The sequence below is a fragment of the Neophocaena asiaeorientalis genome, unplaced genomic scaffold (assembly GCF_003031525.2).
Source record: "Neophocaena asiaeorientalis asiaeorientalis breed wild unplaced genomic scaffold, Neophocaena_asiaeorientalis_V1.1 scaffold232, whole genome shotgun sequence".
NCBI lineage: Eukaryota > Metazoa > Chordata > Mammalia > Artiodactyla > Phocoenidae > Neophocaena > Neophocaena asiaeorientalis.
The window spans coordinates 484,587-502,995 of NW_020175672.1; the positions used below are offsets into that span (position 1 = coordinate 484,587).

Below are 18,409 nucleotides of genomic sequence, written 5' to 3' on the forward strand. Positions count from 1 at the left end.
TCTACGTAGTCCCTGCTCCAACCCTAAGCAAGTCCTTTCACTGCCCTCAGGACCCCTCTTAGATCTTCATTCTGAGCACCCTTCTATCTAGGCCCTTGATCCTGTGGGTCTCCCACCTGCCCTTCTTACCTTCAGTCTAAGTCCCTAACCTCTCCCCAGCCCTTGGAAGTCCCATTACCCACCCAGACCCCACCTTCAGAACAGACTTCTGGGTCTTACCCTCAGCTCAGCCTCTGGCCTGCTGAGTAGGTCTGGTGTGGTCTTTTTCTGTTGTTAGACTTCAGTATCTCACTCTATTCAGCAAGATTAGACTACATCTCTCAGGGCTTAAGGGTCACGTGATTCCATGGTTCCCCATTGCACTAGACGCCTGCCCCCTAAGCCTAAGACATGCTCTCCTTCTAGCCTACCCCCCTCTTACTGCTCCCTCTCACCTACCCTAGATATCCTAGCCCACCAGGAGCTTAGCCAAAAACCTTCCTTCACAATGGCTCCCTAAGACACCAGAGCCCACTTTCCCTGCTCCTCCCTCCTCAAGACCATGAAGGCTGGTGCCTCACATCTCTAAGAAGACAAGGAATCCTGCGGGTTCTGGGACTGGGTACCCAGTTGCACCCACCACTGCCTGACTTAGATTCAGGAATGCAGGATCTGGAGAGTCCAGGAAAATCTTTGAATTCAACTTCTTCATAGACTAGGAAACCAAGTCCCAAAGAGGGGTGGGGTCTGCCCAAGGTCACATGGCAAGTGGGTTGCCTCTCTTCTGAGCTGGCTGGCCTGGGAAGAAAAAAAACATGGTTCAACCTCTATGGCAGGGAAGTCAGTGCACCCAACTAGCTCCTCTTCCTCCTCCCTGGCTGGTGGCCACCCCCTCTCCTCACTCCCATCTCTGCTTAGTTTGTAGCACCCCCCCATCTGCCAGCAGGTCCTGTCCTCCATCTGGCATGGGAGCCTGGCTGGCTGGCGTGGGAGCACCAGTATCTGGAAGCTCTTTGGTCGCCTTCCTCATCGTCCTCACCACGCCCTTCCTCTGCCTTGGCCACTGGCTGGTGCCCAAGTCCCGGGTACTAAGAATAGAAGTAATGATAACTGCCATTTATTGAGCACTTGCTTTATGCCAGGCCCTGGGCCAGGCACTTTGGGGATGTTCCCATCAGGTAATTTGAGGTTGTCCTGGAAGGTAGGCATTGCACCTGGATTTTACAGTGGAGACACAAGGAACAGAATGCTCTTTTGTCCACAGTAAATAGCAGAGTCAGGATTGAAACTGAGGTCTCTCTGCCTCCGAAGCCTGAGTCGTATATACAGCCCTATAATCTCCTAAAGAGACTCTGCCCCAACCTACAGATTCTTTGGGAGCCCTTGTGGACCCAGATATTTCTGTTCCTTCACCCAACAAATATTTCCTTGAGACCCTACTGTGAACCAGGCATCGTGCCTGGTGCTGGGGATATAATAAAGAGCAAGCCAGGTACCTGTCAATCAAGTGAGGAATAGGGTGAGCAGTGCTCCAGGAAGCAGGAACAGCATGTCCATCAACGGCCCAGGGAGGGAGAATGCAAATTATTAGAGACTGAGAGGAACTCTGTGTAGCTAAAGCATAAGTGCAAATGGCGAGTGGTAGGAAGTAAGCAGGGGCCCGGGTCCCACAGAGCCTTATGCAATGATGGGAGCCACTGGAAGACTGTAATGAGGTGAGAGATCCTATTAGTTTTGTGTTTTAGAAAGCTCTCTCTCCTAGTGGTGTAAAGGATGGATTGGGGGAGGGGCGGGAGTTAGGGAGACTGTCAGAGTGTATGAGAGAGAGGATGCAGAGATGCCTTTAAGCTTCCTGGTCTGGGTGGCCGGGACGTTTTCTAAGATGGGGAAACAGGAGGAAGAGGAGAAGGAACAAGTTTGGGATCAAAAGTGATGAATTTCTTTTTAACATGGTTGTGATTGAAGAGCCTGTGGGACCCCCCAGGGAAAGTTACTTTATCTCTGTGATCCTCAGTTCCTTAGCTAAAAAATGGGAATAACGATACCCACCTCATACGGTTGTGAAGGAAAAAATAGATACAAAAGGGGAAGGCCTAATTGACAGTACATTCTTCATAAATGTCTGAATAAGTGAGTGAATGAGAGGAGGAGACATGTGGGGGCTGAGCATCCCGGAAGTTATCCAGGGTGGGGAGAGATTTGAACAGGACTCTGAGAGCCCTGCTCTCCTTCCTTTCCCCAAGCTGGGCCGCCTGATGAAGATCCCAGTGCTGAAGTTCCTGCTGCACTCGGCCTCCTATCTGTGGTTCCGCATCTTCCTGCTGGGAGAGTCCCTGGTCATGGAGACACAGCTGGGTACCTTCCGAGGCCGCAGCCACAGTGTCTAGGAGACTTCACTACACATGGTTTGGGTTGCAGGTACATGTGTGGGGCCTTTTATTTGTGGCAGACCCCCTTGGGGGCCCCCTCACTTTTCTTCACAGTAAGCACCCCCATGGAGGGGGGCTGCCCCTGTAGATGCTCCCTGAACACATAACCAGACCCCTCTGGGCTCTGGTCCACCAAGGGTTTCCTCTTCACCTCTAATCAGGGGACCTAGCCCTGTGATAGACCCCCTGAGCAAGGACCCCATTCTTCCCCTACCCTGACACCAGTCGCTACCCATTCTGGATGTTCATATATAAGACACTGGTCCACTGTGTCCGGTAGCAGATTACCTTGGTGTAATGGTAGCCAGCAAGTACACCACCAGGCAATCTATCCCAAAGGTCATGGAACAGAAAGGCTCACAGACCAAATTAAGATGCTTGAATCATACAGTTTATTAAACCCATAAATGGTGTACTTATGATGGTGGTGTTTCGAGGACCAGAGTTGAGGTTTGAGCAGAGGATACAACAGCCGGAAGCAGTCTGGCCCCAACACTTGATTGGTAGGAGAAACACAGGGGCAAGTATGTCTGACCACAGCTGTAGCTTACTAATCATCCTGGTGAACAGCTGTGACTTTTCTTTGCAATTTTTGGGCAGAGGACATGTGAGGCCAGAATGGGTATCACCAGTGGGGAGCTGATTTAAGATCTGATGAACCCTAAGGGTTCATCTGCCTTGTGTATATTCAGCGTATTATTAATATTTAGTGTCTACCCTAAATATTCTAAATATGTTCACACACATACGCTCTACTTGCTTTATTTGTCCAACATGTCACCCGGATAACTAACTTATATATGCTTAATGCATAAGTTCCAGCCATTCCATTGGTGTTCTTTGCTTCTATAGCAGAATTGAGTATTCTCAAACAATTCAGCAAATGCAGTTGACAGTAACCTCCAGGGCTCTACCGAGCATTTGGCTGGTCGGCTCAGCAGCTGGACTGGGGGTCCCTTCCTCATCTGTCTTCCCTTTACTTATCTCTAGCTTAGTTAGCAAACTCCCAAGACACCAGTAGACTAAGTCCGCTACTCTACCCTGTACCAAGCCAGTCAGTAAGGCCTGAAAGATTATTTGGCCAAGAAACTCTGGGGAAGAAAACAAGAGCCATGCAAGAGGAAAAGTTTCTCATCCAGTTATTTACTAAACATTATTGACCTGTATTGGGTGCAGATGAAACCAATACAGTTCCTGCCCACTGGGGAAGAAGTCTTAAACAACACTCCTTGTTTCTTCATGCAATAAACACTTGCTGCTGCCCTACGGTGAGTGAAGCCCTGAGAACACACAGATAAACTAAATAGGGTTCCTTCTACACATCCAACGTATTTAAATAAGCATCCACCCTCTGCTGCCGTGGGAGTGGATGCAGTTCTCACCTCGCCCGCACTGCTTGTCTCCAGGCCCGCACACGTTCTCTTTCCCCACAGCCCTCTCCCTGCCCGTGCTGCCCCTTCACCTGGCCGGCTCCTACTCCTCCATCAGGTCTCAGCTCAGTCGTCACTTTCTGGGAGAAGTGAAGCTTTCCCTGGTCCCCAAATCAGGCTGAGGATCTGTTCCTAAACATTCTCACAACAGCCTCTGTTCCCCTCCTTTCCACCTTAACAGTTACCACACTGGCTTGTAACGACTTGGCCACTTGCCCGCCTCCCTCACTAGATTATGAACCCGGGGAGGCCAGGGACTGTATTTGTCTTATTCACCACAGGATCCCACTGGCACGTGGTAGGAGCTTAATCAGTTTTTATTCAATAGTAACTACTGGGCCTTGTTCTGGGCACCGGGGACAAGGAGGTGAATAGGCCATGGTCCCTGCCCTTGAGGGGTTCAAAGTTCAGGGGAGGGGACGGGGGGCGGACCCAGGAAGAGATATCCTGCAGTGCCCCACAGCGATGGTATCACAGAGGTCTGAAGAGAGCTGTGAGAACTCACTCCCCCGGTTAGGGAAGGCTTCACAGAGGAGGTAAGATTTGTCCTGGGCCACAAAGGCGAGCCTGCCTTCAAAAGGGTGTGGAAGGGCTTTCTAGGTGGACAGAACCATGAGCAAAAAAGCACATGCTTGTATCCAGGGAACGGAGAAGGGTATGACATGGCAGGGTCACCTGGCTAATGGGGTCCAGCTCCCGAGACCCTCCATCCCCAGGTCAGGCCCTGGGCCCCGGGCTGATAATGAGCAGGTTGATAATTTGGAGCCCCTTCAAATCAATATTCTTGAAATAGTTGTCCAATATATATTTGGTGGAGGGAAGGGGGAAGCAGATTTCGATCATTCCCTCCCAATAACCAGCTTCTCAAGGTGTTACTCACTTTCTGAGTTTATCAGCCAACTGGGGTCAGTGGCACAGGCTCCGTGGCAGCTGAGTCTGCATCAGCCAGAAGTTCTTTTTATTTTCACGTAAGATCTCTGTACTTAAGCAGACTAAACATCTACATTTTATCCATTTCATGCCTTTCATATCTTAGTTCTCCCACCCCATGGATAGTTTCCCCCTACAACCATACCTGCAACCCAGCTCTGACCTGGACAGAGGAGGCGCCTCACCCTGCCCTGGCTCCCTACCACCTCCTTCAGGCTTCCTGTGGTTTGAGTGTAAGGAAGTGTGGATCGAGGGCCTGTGCAGTTACCTCCTGGACTGGTGGAACATCCTGGACACGGTCGTCTTGTCCCTGTACCTGGCGGCCTTCGTGCTTCTGGCCGGGCTGGCCTACAGGCGCTGCCGGGATGCCCCGGACGGGGCTGCCTGCCGCTACTTCACCTCGGCTGGTGAGTGCCTCCCAGCTCAGCCCTGAGTCCCCCAGTCGCCTCCCTTCCTTGGTTCTCGGCCTCAGCCCCCCAACCCCATTCCACCTGCACAGAGCAGAGTGAGTGGCACACGGAAGACCACGAGTTCCTGGCTGAGGTGCTCTTTGCTTCACCCGCCTGGCCTACGTCCTGCCGGCCCACGAGTCGCTGGGCACCCTGCAGATTTCCATTGGCAGGATGATCGACGACATGATCCGGTGCGTACTGCCCCTGCTCAGAGCATCCTCCCCTCCGATGGACCCCACTTGACCTCCTTCTGAAGCTCCCAGCTCTAGTTAGCACAGGGATTCTTATTGTACAGGCTCCAGAGACCTCGGAAACCCTGAAACTAAAGGCAAATTTTCGGATGTAAATGTAAAGGTACATTTCTCTGCAGAGAGGGTCTATAACTTTCATCTAATTCTCAAAGAGGCCCATGACTCCAAAGATCAGGAACCACCGATAGCAGAAAGAGCCCTTGGCTGGCATTCCAGTCCCAGTTCCTTTGTTGTCTCCATGGCCCTCTCTGGGGCTCAGTTTTCCCATCTTTGTGGTGAGGCACTGGACTCAGGGGTCCCTTTGGATGGTTTCCACTGTACAACTGCTTTTGGAACTCATGGAATTATCTGGTCTTCCTGGTAATTATCATCTAATCATTTACAGCCTACCTGGCCTTTCACCCTAATCAGAGCCCATTTTTCGTGCCTGCTTCCCTGGGAAAACCCTGCCTGAGGTGGGACAGGCGTGGGTGCCCTTGATGGGAAAAGCCCTGGTTACATCTGTGAACATCTTCAGCTCAGCTCAGCTTGGAGAACTTGCCATCCCACCCCTGAGACTCTCCTAGCCTTCCATGTTGCCAGCCAACTCAACTCACATGTGGTTTTAACTCCACTGGTGATAAATCCTGTCCAGTAGGACTCTGTGACTCTCCCTCATCCTTGTACCACATCTCAGCATCTCAGTCCCTCCCTGGGAGCCTGACCCATCCCCAGCTTTGACTGTTTCAACCCAGAATCCTTTATTCTGGAGGGAGAGCTTCTGCTTCAGCACCCTTTAAATCCCTTCTCATTTCCCACCCCCTAATTTCTCTCTTCTTAATAATAACCACACTGAATCCTTGTCAAGTAGAGGCTGAGACTGGGAGCCATCACCCCCATCTCTCTTCCCAGAGCCTGACTTCTCCCAGGGAAGAGACCTGCTCTGACCCTCCCCCATCCCACCCCCTGCCAGGTTCATGTTCATTCTCACGATTATCCTGACCGCCTTCCTCTGCAGCCTCAACAACGTCTACGTGCCTTACCAGGAGACAGAGTGGCTGGGCAAGTACTCAGGAGCAGAGGCAGGATGGGCAGGTGGGATTCTGGGACCGTGAACTTGGAGCTTAGTAATCACCTCTTCCTCATGATCAGATTCAACTTAAGCAACTTTGGCAAGAATGCAACCTAATTGATGATGTGTACCTCCCATCATATCACATCAGGAGGCTCACAATGTCAGTTTAGCCCATTGGTGAGGCCCATTGGTCTAGCAAACCTCTCCATTGAAAAGGAGATACCCTTGTGGTAATGAAGAGAGATGTTGAGACTGTGTGACTAGACCACTTTCTTGCAACTTTGCTCTGAGTGGATTTATCATCCACAGATGATTTTTGTTTAATTAATTAATTTTTGCCTGCATTGGGTCTTCATTGTGGTGTGCAGGCTTCTTATTGCAGTGGCTTCTCTTGTTGCAGGGCTCAGGCTCTAGGCACGTGAGCTTCAGTAGTTGTGGCTCGCAGGCTCTGTAGTTGTGGTGCACAGGCTTAGTTGCTCTGCGACATGTGGCATCTTCCTGGACCAGGAATCGAACCCACGTGCCCTGCACTGGCAGACAGACTCGTAACCACTGCGCCACCAGGGAAGTTTACAGATGATATTTACCTGCATCAGTTATTATAACGTGGCTTCAAGATGCTGATTTTCTATTGCTGTCATTCCCTGTACATTTCTTTGCTGGCATTCTTCCATAAAGAAGTGCTTCCTTCTCCACTCTTTTTGAATATCACTATGGATTCAAAGATTTTTAAAAAATATAATAATCCATTACAGTCATTATTCTTTTTTTGTTAATTAATTAATTTGTTTTTATATTTGGCTGTGTTGTGCCTTCGTTGCTGTGCGCGGACTTTCCCCAGTTGCGGTGACTGGGGGCTACTCTTCGTTGCAGTGTGCGGACCTCTCTGTCATGGCTTCTCTTGTTGCAGAGCACGGGCTCTAGGCGTGCGGGCTTCAGTAGTTGTGGCATGCGGGCTCAGTAGTTGTGGCTCGCGGGCTCTAGAGCGCAGGCTCCATAGTTGTGGCGCATGGGCTTAGTTGCTCTGTGGCATGTGGGATCTTCCCAGGCCAGGGTTCGAACCTGTGTCCCCGGCGTTGGCAGGCAGATTCTTAACCACTGCGCCACCAGGGAAGCCCCATTATTCTTTTTGATACTCAATTCTCCCTAAATATGGCCAATAACTAATTCCTTGTTCATTCACTCACTCATTCATTGTTCACTCATTCATTCATTCACTCACTTTTTAAATTCAATCACTTTCTTAGTCATTCATTCATTGTTGTTTGAGTTCACACACATTTATGACACCTTTGTAGTAGGTCCTGTCCCTGGCACTGGAAGCACAGACAGAAGTGAACCAGACCCAGTCTCCTGGAGAAGATAGCCACATGCACAAATAAGCTCAGTTTGAAATGATGAGTGCTGTGAGGAAGGAGGGCTTATGCTGAGGGTAACCAGAAGGGAAAGCCCCTTCCTCTGTCTTGATGATCAGGGAAGACTTCATAGAGAAGGGAGCTCTGGACTCCACCTACAAAGGTTGTAAGCGTCAGAGAAGGTACAGAGCATTCTGGGCAGAAGGGGGCACATACCAAGGCAAGGAGGTATATTTGGAGAATAGCAAGACTTCCTCCATGGTTGGTGCATGGAGGGGATTTTGAGAGGGGAGGCTGGAGAGGGTAAAGGGTCCAGGTCACGGAGCTCATGAAGGTCCTGCTGAGAAGCCTGGCTTGCCCAGCAGACCAGGGAGCTCCGGATGGCCTCCCAAGCAATTGTTCAATCATGAATTCTTCCTGAGTGCAACTACATGATGGTTTTATTGTTGAACCTGAAGGACCCATGGTTGGGCCTATGGATGTTGGTCAAGTCTTTCTCATGGTTCCAAAGTAAATGGAGGCTTTATTCAGACCAATCCTCTTACCAAGAATCCTTGTTCCCATCCTGGCTTCAAGATGTTGAGGAAGTCTGCTGACACAGTTTAAATCATGAATCTTAGTGCCAGGGACAGGAACTAGTCCTTCCAGCCTGCTTCATGTGTCCTGGTGTCATTCCACAGCAACACAGGCAGGCTGAGCCCCCCTGCTCATTTATGGGAGACAGCTAATTAAGTCAAAAGTATTTTTGCTAAAAACCTCAGGTACGTTGCATGTTGGGCATTTGGACTGAGAGTAGTCAGGAGCATTTAAAGTTTGACAAGCAGAAGTACAGCACATCAGATCAGCATTTAGAAAGAACACCTTCAGTGCAGTGTGGAGGATGGAAGGATGAGAGAGGGACTGGGGCCAGAGACCCGCTGTGGAGACTGTTGCAGTCATCTAGGCTTGAACTGAAGCAGCATGGGTGGCTGCTTCTGTGGTCCAATCACCATCCTCTCTCACCCAGACCATGGCAACAGCTTCTTGACTGGTCTCCGTGCCCCCACTCTCTCATCTGCTTCTCTTCCACTCTCCTCACAGCAGCCAGTGTGATCTTATCAAAAGTAATTCAGGGGTCACCCCTCTGCTTAGAATTCTTCATAGCTTCCTAAGGCTCCTAGGCCATAGTGAGGATCTTTGTTTTTATCCTCCAGGGCCCTGCATGACCTGGTTGGTCCCTGCTTCCCTCTCACGAGCTTCTCTCTCCTTTGCCCTCTGAGATGAGCTATGCTGGCCATCTCTCAGTTCCTCAGATGCCCCCCAGACTCCCCTACCTTGGGCACGCTTCACATCTCCTTCCCTTCCCCCTGGTTGATTCCCTCAACCTTCAGAGCTCAGCTTGAATGTTTTTTGAGGACGTTTTCCCCAGCTCCCAGACTAGGCCATAACATCCTGTGCTGCTGCTTCATAGCACTTGCCACAATTTCGGGATGTTTGTAGAGTTGGTGTCCATCTCACCCCCGCTCCCCACCCAGGACATAACGTCCTTGAAGACACGGACTGTGCTTGTCTTGTTCACGGCTGTATCCTTAGCACCTGTTCCTGGCACTGCTATACGCTCAGTAAATTCTGGCGGGAGATCAGAAATGACAAGCGGTCCAACGGGCTTCGTGGAAGCACAGCGCCTTTGCCTGGGCCCTGAGGGCGAGGAGTAGTGGGTCTGGGTGGCGCTCTGGCTCATCTCCCACCCCTCACATCCTACTCTTCAGCCCCCCATGCCAGTTTCAATGAGACCTTCCAGTTTCTGTTCTGGACGATGTTTGGCACGGAGGAGCACAGTGTGGTTGACATGCCCCAGTTTCTGGTGCCGGAACTGGTGGGCCGGGCCCTCTACGGTATCTTTACCATCGTCCTGGTCATTGCGCTGCTCAACATGCTCATTGCCATGATCACCAGCTCCGTTCAGGAGACTGAGATGCATGAACTGAGGGTGGCTCAGGCCAGAGGGAAGAAGAGAGAAAGGAATGGAGAGGAATAGCATGCAAGGAGTGGAGACATTTGAGTTCTGGCTCTGCCTCCACTACTGCCTTGTTTTGTGACTGGGGACAAGTTTTCCTCTCTAGGCCTCACTTTCTTCATCTGTAGATTGAGGGTCTTAATGATGTTATTATTTTCTCCAGATACAAGTCTAGTGCTCTTTCCACCTTATGATGGGGAGGAAGGATGTGTTGTGGAAAAGTAGGTGGGAACGTGAGAAGGGAGAGGGAAGGAGATGGATGGGTTAGGGTTTGTGGCTGGAGAATAGTCCGGATGGAACTGGATGTCAGAAGCAGGAAAGGTGGTGGGGAGGAAGAGGGGAAGGGGGGTACATGCAGGGGAAATGTGGGTGATAGGTGGAGGTGCAGATAAGAATGGGGAGAAGAAAGAGGTTGGAGAAGAGACATGAGGGCTGGGGGGAAATGGGGCAGACTGAGTGGGCAGGAGGGCTAGGCACCAAAGTGGTCCTTGCAGAGCCCCTGCCTCCTGGCCCCCAGGACGCTGCTGACGTGGAGTGGAAGTTTGCTTGCTCCAAGCTCTACCTGTCCTACTTCCGAGAGGGCCTGACACTGCCCGTGCCCTTCAGCATCCTGCCCTCCCCCAAGGCTACCTTCTACCTTCTCAGGTGATGACCTCAGAGCTCTCACTCCCAACCCCCCAGCACTTAGCACCCCTATCCCAGCTCCTGCCCCATTAGCCTAGACCCTGTCCTCTAACTAACCCCCTCCCTCCACCTCAATTTCTCAGGAGAATTTTCCTCTTCATTTGCTGTTGATGCTCCTGCTGCAAAACCAAGAAGCCAGACTCTCCCCCAATCCCCACCTTTGTGAGTACCTCCTCTGCCCGCTGTGGGTCTTCCTCACACCAGGTCTTCAACTGTATTGCCTATACCGTCCATTTGTCTGAACACCCCTGGCTTGTCTGTCTTTCCTTGTATGTTTCCCAGAAAGCCTGCTCCCAATTCCTGCTCTCTCGTATGGCTTGCCTTTCCCTCCTCCTGGCTTTGGCCATTTCCTACATTTCCAATCCTGTGTCACCCAGCTCGAACAGAAGTTCATGCCACCCTCCCAAGCTGCCAATACCCCATAAGCTTTAGGCAAAACTTTTTGCCCTAAACTGGGTCAAGTTATCGTTGAACGTTTTTCAAAGTAACGTGTTAAGAAGCCAAGGGGAGAATGCCCCACAAACTGGAAATTAGAAGGTGGCTGAGGCCTGAGAGAGGAGAGCAGACCTCCAAGGCACTAACTTACCTCTCATTATCTGCTCCCTAACTCAGTCTGGCTTGGCATGGGACCCCTTGCTAATTCAGATAGCATTACTGCCAGGTCTGTAGGGGGTCCTATCTGTTCCCCTTAAAACATGTTACCTGAGGGTCTCTCTAAGACAGGGCCTCCAGGTCAGCTCTGCGAGACCACAGGCCAACTCTGAAGCTCTGAGGCCCCTGGATCCCCAGGTGAGGAAGGCCTTCCCTTATCTGATTGGTCAACAGTTTGTTTAACAAACACTTATCAAAGCACACCAATTCTGGAAATAAAGATACGCAGGACGGTGGTCCTTTGAGGTGCTGACAATCTAGAGCATCAGAAGGAAATGGACTGTAATTGTGCATGATGACAAACCTATGATAGAAAGAAGCACAGGGGGCTATTGGAGCAGGGACGAGAGGCCCCAGACCCAGCCTCAGGGGTCAGGGAGCTTCCTGGAGACCTTGAGGGCAGAGTAGAATCCTGAAGGATAAACAGGAGGTTGATGGGCAGGTACGGTGGAGAAGGGAGTTCTAGGCACTGGAAACAGCATGTGCAAAAGCATGAGAAAACATGACATTTACAAGAAACTAAATGCCAGAGGTTCCCAGTTCCCATCATCCTGGCTCCAGGCTATCCTGCATGGTACCTCTTACACCCTAACAGATCTCAAACTCCACATTCTGGAACTATCACCCTTTCACCCTGACCACTTCCCGGTCCTGTCCAGGTTGCCAGGTGATGCATATTTGCAGACCCCATGTCAGGGCTGCTTCTCCTCTGGGGTGCAACTCAGCATCTTCACCTGAAGTTGTATTCAGTTCTCTGGGCCTGTGCTGGGAGTCACTGAGTCCTGATGGATCCCACTATACCAGCCAGCTGGGGGTCTCCCCCACCCTCCACTGAACCCCCAGTGAGGTTCCACCCCTCCTCCAGCTGCCCCCCACCTCACTAGCCTGCTCTCTGGTGACCCCATCAGGTGTCTCCTCCCACCTACCCTGCACCTTAGGAAATGGCTTTTCCAAAGCTCTTATTCCTTATTTTATACAAGAAACATGCTTTATATACTCTGCAGCTGAAAAGACCCATCATTCTCTCTCATGCTTCTGCTGTACCACCTCTGTCAATCCTGTCTCTCCTTTTAAAATATTTAAGAAAAGGCTTTGCTTTTTTACATTATAAAAGTAAATAGGCTAGGGACTTCCCTGGTGGTCCAGTGGTTAAGACTCTGCACTTCCACTGCAGAGGACGTGGGTTTGATCCCTGGCCAGGGAAGTAAGATCCCACAGGCCACACGGTGAGGCCAAAAAATAGAGAAAAAAAAAAAAAAAAAGTAAATAGGCTAACCATAAAATATTTAGAGAACTAAATAAATACAGATAAATAAAAATAATTATTTCCTAAGCATTTAGAGATCCTCTACTCCATGCCAGGGAAGTACCAGCCTGGGAAGTAGGGGTTATCACCATCTCCACTTTGAATCTGGAGACCTTCAGCCTGAAGAAGTTGAGTAGCTTGCTCGAGGCACACAGCGGCGAAGTGACCGAGCTGGGATTTGAGCCTGTCTTCTGAGTCCAGCACTTTGCCTACTTCACCTCTGCTCTCTCTCTCCTTTATCTGCCCCAGATGCCCGACTTGCCCTCCTGGTACTGTCCTGAGGCCTAAAACTGGACCCAGAACTAATCATTCTAATTTGCATGATGATTTCCATCTCATATGCATGAGCTGGTCCAAGGAGATGCCTCCCCACATTCCCTAGTCTCCCCTCTGCGGAATTTGAAGGACAGGGTTAACCTGCACTAACTCAACTCAAGAAAACCAAGGTTGGGTTGGTGGCAGGAGAGAGCTCATCTCTGCCTTGCTCAGCATTTCTCTCTACCCACACTCTGCTTCTCCTCCTAACCCTCACCCACCTCCCACCCTGGTTCTCTTGCACTCAGCCATTCCACCCCTTCTGGCCTCCATCTAGACTACCTTCCAGGTCTGCATGAGGGTCTAGATGTGTGGCCTTCAGGGATAGAAAAGTCTGCACAGACTTTGCCTCCATCTTTATTGCCTGGGGGAGGATACAGTGACTAGAGAAAAGCTGGGGGTGAAGATTCTCTCTCGCCCTCCTGTCTTCCCATCCCAGGCCAATCCTGGGGCAGGGGCAGGGCCTGGGGAGGAAGAGCGTGGATCCTACTGGCTTCATGTCATCAAGGCTCTGGTACAGCGCTACATAGAGACTGCGCGGCGGGAGTTTGAGGAGACCCGTCGGAAAAGTTAGTTGCTCCCCTCCAGGCCTTCCCCATTCCTGTCCCTTGCTCAGCTGGAACACCCAGCCTCACACCCCTCCAACCAGCCTGCAGTTCTCTATGTGGCCCCCCTCCGACCCACCCTTGGAAGCCAAAACCTGCCCAGATTGTGTGGGCCCTTGCACTCAATTACCCTCGTACCTGTTTAGACATTTATTACACTCACTTGATTTAATCCTTCATTCCCGCCTTCATTCTTGCGTTCATTTATTCTCTCATTCACTCCCTTTCCCATTCACTCATTCACCTTATTCATCATTCATTCATTCACTCATTCAACCAGGGTTCATTGCTAGGTCCCCTTTGTTCCCAGCAGGGACACATAGGAAGCTTTCAGTCTGCTGAGGAAGAGAAACCATCTTGCTAGGCAGAAAGTGCTTAGAAAAAGAGACACAAATTGCAGTGGGAGCCCAAAGAAGAGAAAGAGTCTATCATTTTGAGAGGCTCATGGGAAGGTAGAAGGATAGAGTACCAGAAGCTGGAGAAAGAGGAGATGGAATCAGAACTGGGCTCTGAGGGTGGGTATGAGCTGGACAGGTGTAGATGGGGAAGAAGGCAGAGGGGGCGGATGTACAAATCTCTACCCATTAGAAAATTTCCCATCCTTATGACTCCTGCCTGACCCCTTCTCTGGTCCATAAGACTTTCCTTCTTGGTATCTTCTAAACTCACCACCACCCCAGCCCTGCTGATTCATCTGCACCTGACTCGGCCTGCCCACCTGACCCACATGCCATAAGCCAGTCCCTCACTTCCTCCAGTTCTCCTGCCTAGGACCTCCGGCATAAATGTCCCCCGGGGTTGTGCTGAGGGTAGAAGTGGTCCAGGGCAGGCTCATCTTCTGAGTGACCTCCCCGTCACTACTGCCACGCCCCACCCCTCCCCAAGACCTGGGCAACAGACTGACAGAGCTGACCAAGACAGTACCTCGACTGCAAAGCGAGGTAGCCGGTGTGCAGCGGACTCTGGTGGAGGGAAGGCTGCGCCGGCCACCAGACGGTGCCAGCATCCTCTGTCGCTCCATCACCCGAGTGTGCAACAGCTTCCAGAACCTGGGCCCTCCCATCCCTGAGAACCCAGCGCTGACAGTGCCAGGGATTGTGGGGACCCAGGTGTCTTCAGAAACTGGGCTTCAGGACGCAGGCAGGGCCAGGACTCCAGCACCTGGAGAGTCTGGCCCCTCCTCCCCAGCTCACGTGCTAGGGCACAGGGAGCAAGAATCAGAGGGGGCTGGGGACGTGCCCCAGGAGGAAGACCTGGGAACCAAGGAGGGGTCCTGATGCAGTGGGAGGGTCCCGCCTTCTGGTGCTGAGTAGAACACCCCAGATGGGTGAGGGTGGGGCTCAGTAGGAGCCCGTGCTGCTTTCCTTGCCTCAATAAAGCCTTTGTTCTGGATGTCAGATGCCTCCAGAGTGTGTGAGAATCTCTGTCTCTTGATGTTTTGAGATCCCCAAGCCCAAAATGAACCCTTGTGGGAGCAGGGCAGAGAGAAATGGCTTGCTCTGGGGTCCCAGATATCTGGGGCTTAGGATCCTACTTTGAGTTCCTTCAGATGTTTGGTGGAAAGGGTTCTGGACTAGGAGGTAAGGGTCCTGGTTTCAGCACTACCTCTCTGACCTTCAGCAAGTTGCTTCTTTCCTTGGCTCTGCATTCCTTATCTGACAAGTGGCCTAGGAAGCCATCTGTCCCCCTTCCTGCCTTCAGGGCTGTTGTGAGGAACCTCTGTCTATTAAAGCATCTGGGTTTGCAGGTTACAGTGTGTGACAAGGGTCTGCACTGAGACCATGTCTAAAAGTGATCAAAAAGTCATTCTTTTTAGTCCCTCAGTCCCTGAGTCCCATTTGGCCAGAGCAGGGCAGATGGTCTAGTCTCATGGAACAAACCAATCATGAAATTTGAGGTCACCACACTGCAACACTGTTTAATCCAGTGGCTGTCACAGTACTACCCTTGCTTGTCCCCTGGAGTCCCTACCACGTAGCGGGGATCCCTCCACCCTACCATGGCCTCAGATCCGCCAACATCCTGGCCGGGGAGATGGCTGCTAGGTCTGGGTCCGAAACCATGTTCTGGCTTCTCCAGGCTCTTCAAAGCCTCCCATCTTCATATGGATGTCATCATTTCCCAGGACTCCTACGTGGCAGGCACTGAACTTTCAGAGCCCAGCTCCTAAGAGCTGGAACCCCTAAGAGGCCAAGGGCAGGGCCTTCCAGGAGAGCAGAGAGAAGGCCCCCTTGGAGAGTGAGTCGGCCTGTCCTCCTGCTGGAGAGAGAGGAAAAGGTGGTGAAGGGTCAGCAGGGCCAGGGGAGTCAAAGCAGCTGAGGGAGGGGCAGGAGGGTGACTCACTTGGCACAGACTCACATCTCGGCCTCTTCTTCGCTGCAACAGACAGCACAGTGAGGCCTCCATGCAGACAGACCCTCACACCCCAAACTTCCCTTCTCACCAGGCCCTGGCACGGCCATTCCCAATCTCAATCTAGCTTTCCCTTGTGCTAAATACAAACTTCTGACTTCCCTTCCTCCTTCTTCTTCCAGGAAATCTTCCCAGATTGCCTTTCCATCCCTGCTACCATCCTGGCCCCACTCTGTCCCTGCCTCAGCACTTGGGAATAGCGCATGTGTTACGCTATTACGCCCAGGGCCTCCTGAGATCTGAAGCAGCACTCCTGTCACTTTCCTCTGCTTATTGCCCCCCTTAACCAGGTTCTTTTGGTCTTTTAGACTGTATAGCAGAAGGAAACTTTCAAGGACCTTTATAGAATCATCTGAGAATATTCACAGATCCAGAAAACACTTACAGGGCCTTCTCTGAGCTGGCGAAACCTGAGTCACAGAGAAAAATAACTCCAGCTAACTTCTAGCCCTCAACTTCCCCATTAATCACGTGGGTCTCCTGAAGGCCCTGGGGACTGAAATAAATCAGGGACATCCTGCCAGTCCTGCTTCCCTCATGCATGGCTCACCACCCAGATAGGCGCAGTTAAAGTGGCTGCACATCTGATTATTGCTGGAGAGAGTCACCAGGTTCCGGGCTCCATCCTGGGAGAAACTGGTGACCAAGAAGACTTCATGCGGGGGGATCAGCACCTCACGCTCCTTGGGAAAGACAGACAGGGCCTGGATTGGGGCCCCAAAGCAAGTCCTTAGAGAGAAGAAGGTGGCATTACCAAATCTGTGGGCCACTGCCTCATCCAGGGAGCTGGAGGTAAACTGGCCTAAGCGGACAGAGACCCCCAGCTCCTTGGGTTCAAATCGAATGGCGCCCACGCCTCGGAACACCACCTGCCCAGGTTCCCTGCTGCAGTCCCTACTGCCCCGCAGCAGCTGCAGGGCCCGGGTCAGGTAGAAATGCAGGGCCTTGAAGGGGAAGTGCTGCATGTAGAACTCCCTGGAGTCACCGCCTGTCCGCACAGCCTGGTTCAGCTCCCGGTATAAAGGGTTGGATGAGTTGGTGTAGACCATGACGGCGATTCCGTGCTGGGTTTTGAAGCCAGGAGGCAGGCTGAGCCCTGGACACCTTTGCTCCCAGGCCTTCTGGGCTGTCTCCCAGGACTCCCGCAGCCTGGTATGGTTAGCCATCTCCTCCGCTAGCAGATGGACTGCCTTCTCCTCCATCTCCTCCGAGCAGCCCACGTAGGCATCATCGAAGGTGTCTGGAGCCAGGCTCAGGTTCTGGATGGAAACATTCTGGGCCTATAGAGGTAAGGAAGAGAGGGGCCACACAGGAAAGGGTGTAAGTTCAGGGTACTGGGCAGAGGTTCTGGTGGCAGATCAGTTCAGAAACACAGAATCTCATTTCTGTGCCCAAATATCTGGGGTGTGAAATTTGGCAAGAGCTCAAGGGCTTAAATAACAGGCACTGGAGCCAGACACACATGGGTTCAAATCCTGGCTTCACCACCTATGGGCTGTGAGATCTTGGGCGAGTCTCTTAACTTTTCTGGACCTCAGGTTCTCCACCTATAAATTGAGGATACTTCCAACCCCACAGGTTATTGTAAGGATAGCATATAGATCCTCACTTGTGTACTAACTAAGAGGGGTCATTTATCATTAGAGAGGTTCCTGCACTCAGTGGGACGTGGGGCTGGAAGACTTCCAAGCACCGTTCTGGCTCTAAGGCTCAGTATGCAGGTGACATACAAACGTATGGCCAGTCTCCAATTACCTGACCCCATCCCCATCCTCAGGCTCTTTCCCCCTCACACAGGTGCTAGACACCACAGCAAGTCACTGGCAGCTCTGAGGCTCTGAGTCCTCTCCTGCTCCAGAAGCCCTCATCCTCAAACCTGGGGGTGGGGACTGGGAGGAGGTCAAGCCCTGGTGTGGGAGGGGCTGTGGGAGGGCAGTACACAGGTAGCCCAAAGGAGTTTGTTAGGCTGGGCCTGTGGTGGGAGATGGGAAGTGACAGGAGAAAGATGCAGGCGATCCCAAGGGAGGACCATAGAAGGAAGGAGGATCACAGCAGGACCAATGGGTGGAGGTCGGGTTCTGGGAGATGGAATGGGAAGTTGGGGCTCCCTATAGGGATGGAGGTTCCTGAGAGGAAGAGGATTAAGAGGAATGGCATCATAGAAAAGCGTCCCTGGGAAGGCTCTTTGAGGAGTCAGGCCTCGGGTCCACCCCAACTGTTCCCTTTGTGGCAGCAAATGGTTCCCCCCAGTTACCTGCCAGGGGGCGTAAATGCGGATGCCGCTGAGGGTGTGGATGCCAAGGCAGCTAAGGGCGATCAACAGAGCCACCAACATCATCCCTCTGGGAGACTTGGAGAGTGAGATCCCGCTGAGGGTGGGACCAGCGACGGTGGAGTCTTGGCTTCGATGGGCTGGGGGACAGAAAGTTGGAGAGTTTCTTCTACAGTGTGAGGGGTCCCTGGTCTAGGACTTGGCCCGGCGGGGCGCGGGCGGTGCCCAGAGCAGCCCTAAGTGTGTGGGCGGGTCTTGGATTTTATCCTCCACCCACCCCACCCCCCC

General features: G+C 51.9%; 2 protein-coding genes across 3 annotated transcripts in view; one reads left to right on the forward strand and one right to left on the reverse strand.

The window, feature by feature from the left end:
• Nucleotides 1-14,765, forward strand: part of LOC112390751 (short transient receptor potential channel 2-like) — a 17,956-nt gene extending 3,191 nt beyond the window's left edge. The window contains 12 exon segments of the mRNA XM_024731819.1: nt 905-994; nt 996-1,064; nt 2,223-2,397; nt 4,984-5,175; nt 5,268-5,318; nt 5,321-5,411; nt 6,424-6,516; nt 9,642-9,849; nt 10,394-10,521; nt 10,644-10,722; nt 13,272-13,401; nt 14,323-14,765. Of these exon segments, the coding sequence (XP_024587587.1) occupies nt 905-994; nt 996-1,064; nt 2,223-2,397; nt 4,984-5,175; nt 5,268-5,318; nt 5,321-5,411; nt 6,424-6,516; nt 9,642-9,849; nt 10,394-10,521; nt 10,644-10,722; nt 13,272-13,401; nt 14,323-14,714 (1,698 nt within the window). The 3' untranslated portion in view covers nt 14,715-14,765.
• Nucleotides 14,766-15,619: 854 nt separating this feature from the next.
• Nucleotides 15,620-18,187, reverse strand: ART5 (ADP-ribosyltransferase 5). 2 transcript variants are annotated; one of them, XM_024731837.1, is made up of 4 exons: nt 18,104-18,187; nt 16,400-17,123; nt 15,781-15,813; nt 15,620-15,696 (listed from the first exon to the last, which is right to left on the reverse strand). In XM_024731837.1, exons 1-4 carry the CDS (start codon nt 18,185-18,187, stop codon nt 15,620-15,622), a joined length of 918 nt encoding a protein of 305 aa, XP_024587605.1. The 2 variants fall into 2 exon arrangements, with proteins under 2 accessions (XP_024587605.1, XP_024587606.1); XM_024731838.1 differs by lacking the exons at nt 15,620-15,696; nt 15,781-15,813 and having other exon boundaries at nt 16,356-17,129; nt 18,116-18,187.
• Nucleotides 18,188-18,409: the final 222 nt, after the last annotated feature.